The following is a 393-nucleotide window of genomic DNA, read 5'->3' as shown; positions in this document are numbered from 1 at the left end:
AGGTGAGAACCACGAGTGTTATTATTTTTTGTTATTGCTTGCCTTGGCAGGTGAGAACCACTGTTTTTATTGTTGTTGTTATTGCTTCTCTCAGCAGGTGATAACCACTGTTTTCATTATTATTATTGTTGTTGCTTTTCTCTTACCACTATGGACTTCGAGCCGCGAGTTGCCTTTGCTCATGACAGTTCTTAACTCGTGGCGGCATTTTTTTCCTGACAGGCTGGGAGGCATGCTCGGCAACTTCAACTACGAGCCTTCGGACGATCAGCAGGGCCCCGACGGCACCAGGGTGTTCAGCGTGGGCGGACTGGCGAGGCTGTGGGCGGTGTCGACGCAAGCATGCTACCAGGTGAGGCCCAGAACGTTGGGCAGGACGTGTTACTATTACTT

General features: G+C 50.1%; 1 protein-coding gene across 1 annotated transcript in view; it reads left to right on the top strand.

Moving 5' to 3' along the window:
- Positions 1 to 393, top strand: part of LOC119591433 (apolipophorins-like) — an 8,202-nt gene that overhangs the window by 2,052 nt on the left and 5,757 nt on the right. The window contains exon 5 of the mRNA XM_037940174.1: positions 223 to 352. Coding sequence (XP_037796102.1) covers positions 223 to 352 — 130 coding nt within the window. The remainder of the gene's footprint in view (positions 1 to 222; positions 353 to 393) is intronic.

The sequence above is a fragment of the Penaeus monodon genome, chromosome 28, assembly GCF_015228065.2.
Source record: "Penaeus monodon isolate SGIC_2016 chromosome 28, NSTDA_Pmon_1, whole genome shotgun sequence".
NCBI classification, from domain to species: Eukaryota; Metazoa; Arthropoda; class Malacostraca; order Decapoda; family Penaeidae; genus Penaeus; species Penaeus monodon.
The sequence above is the reverse complement of the archived record's forward strand: the minus strand, read 5'-3'. Positions and strand labels throughout refer to the sequence as shown.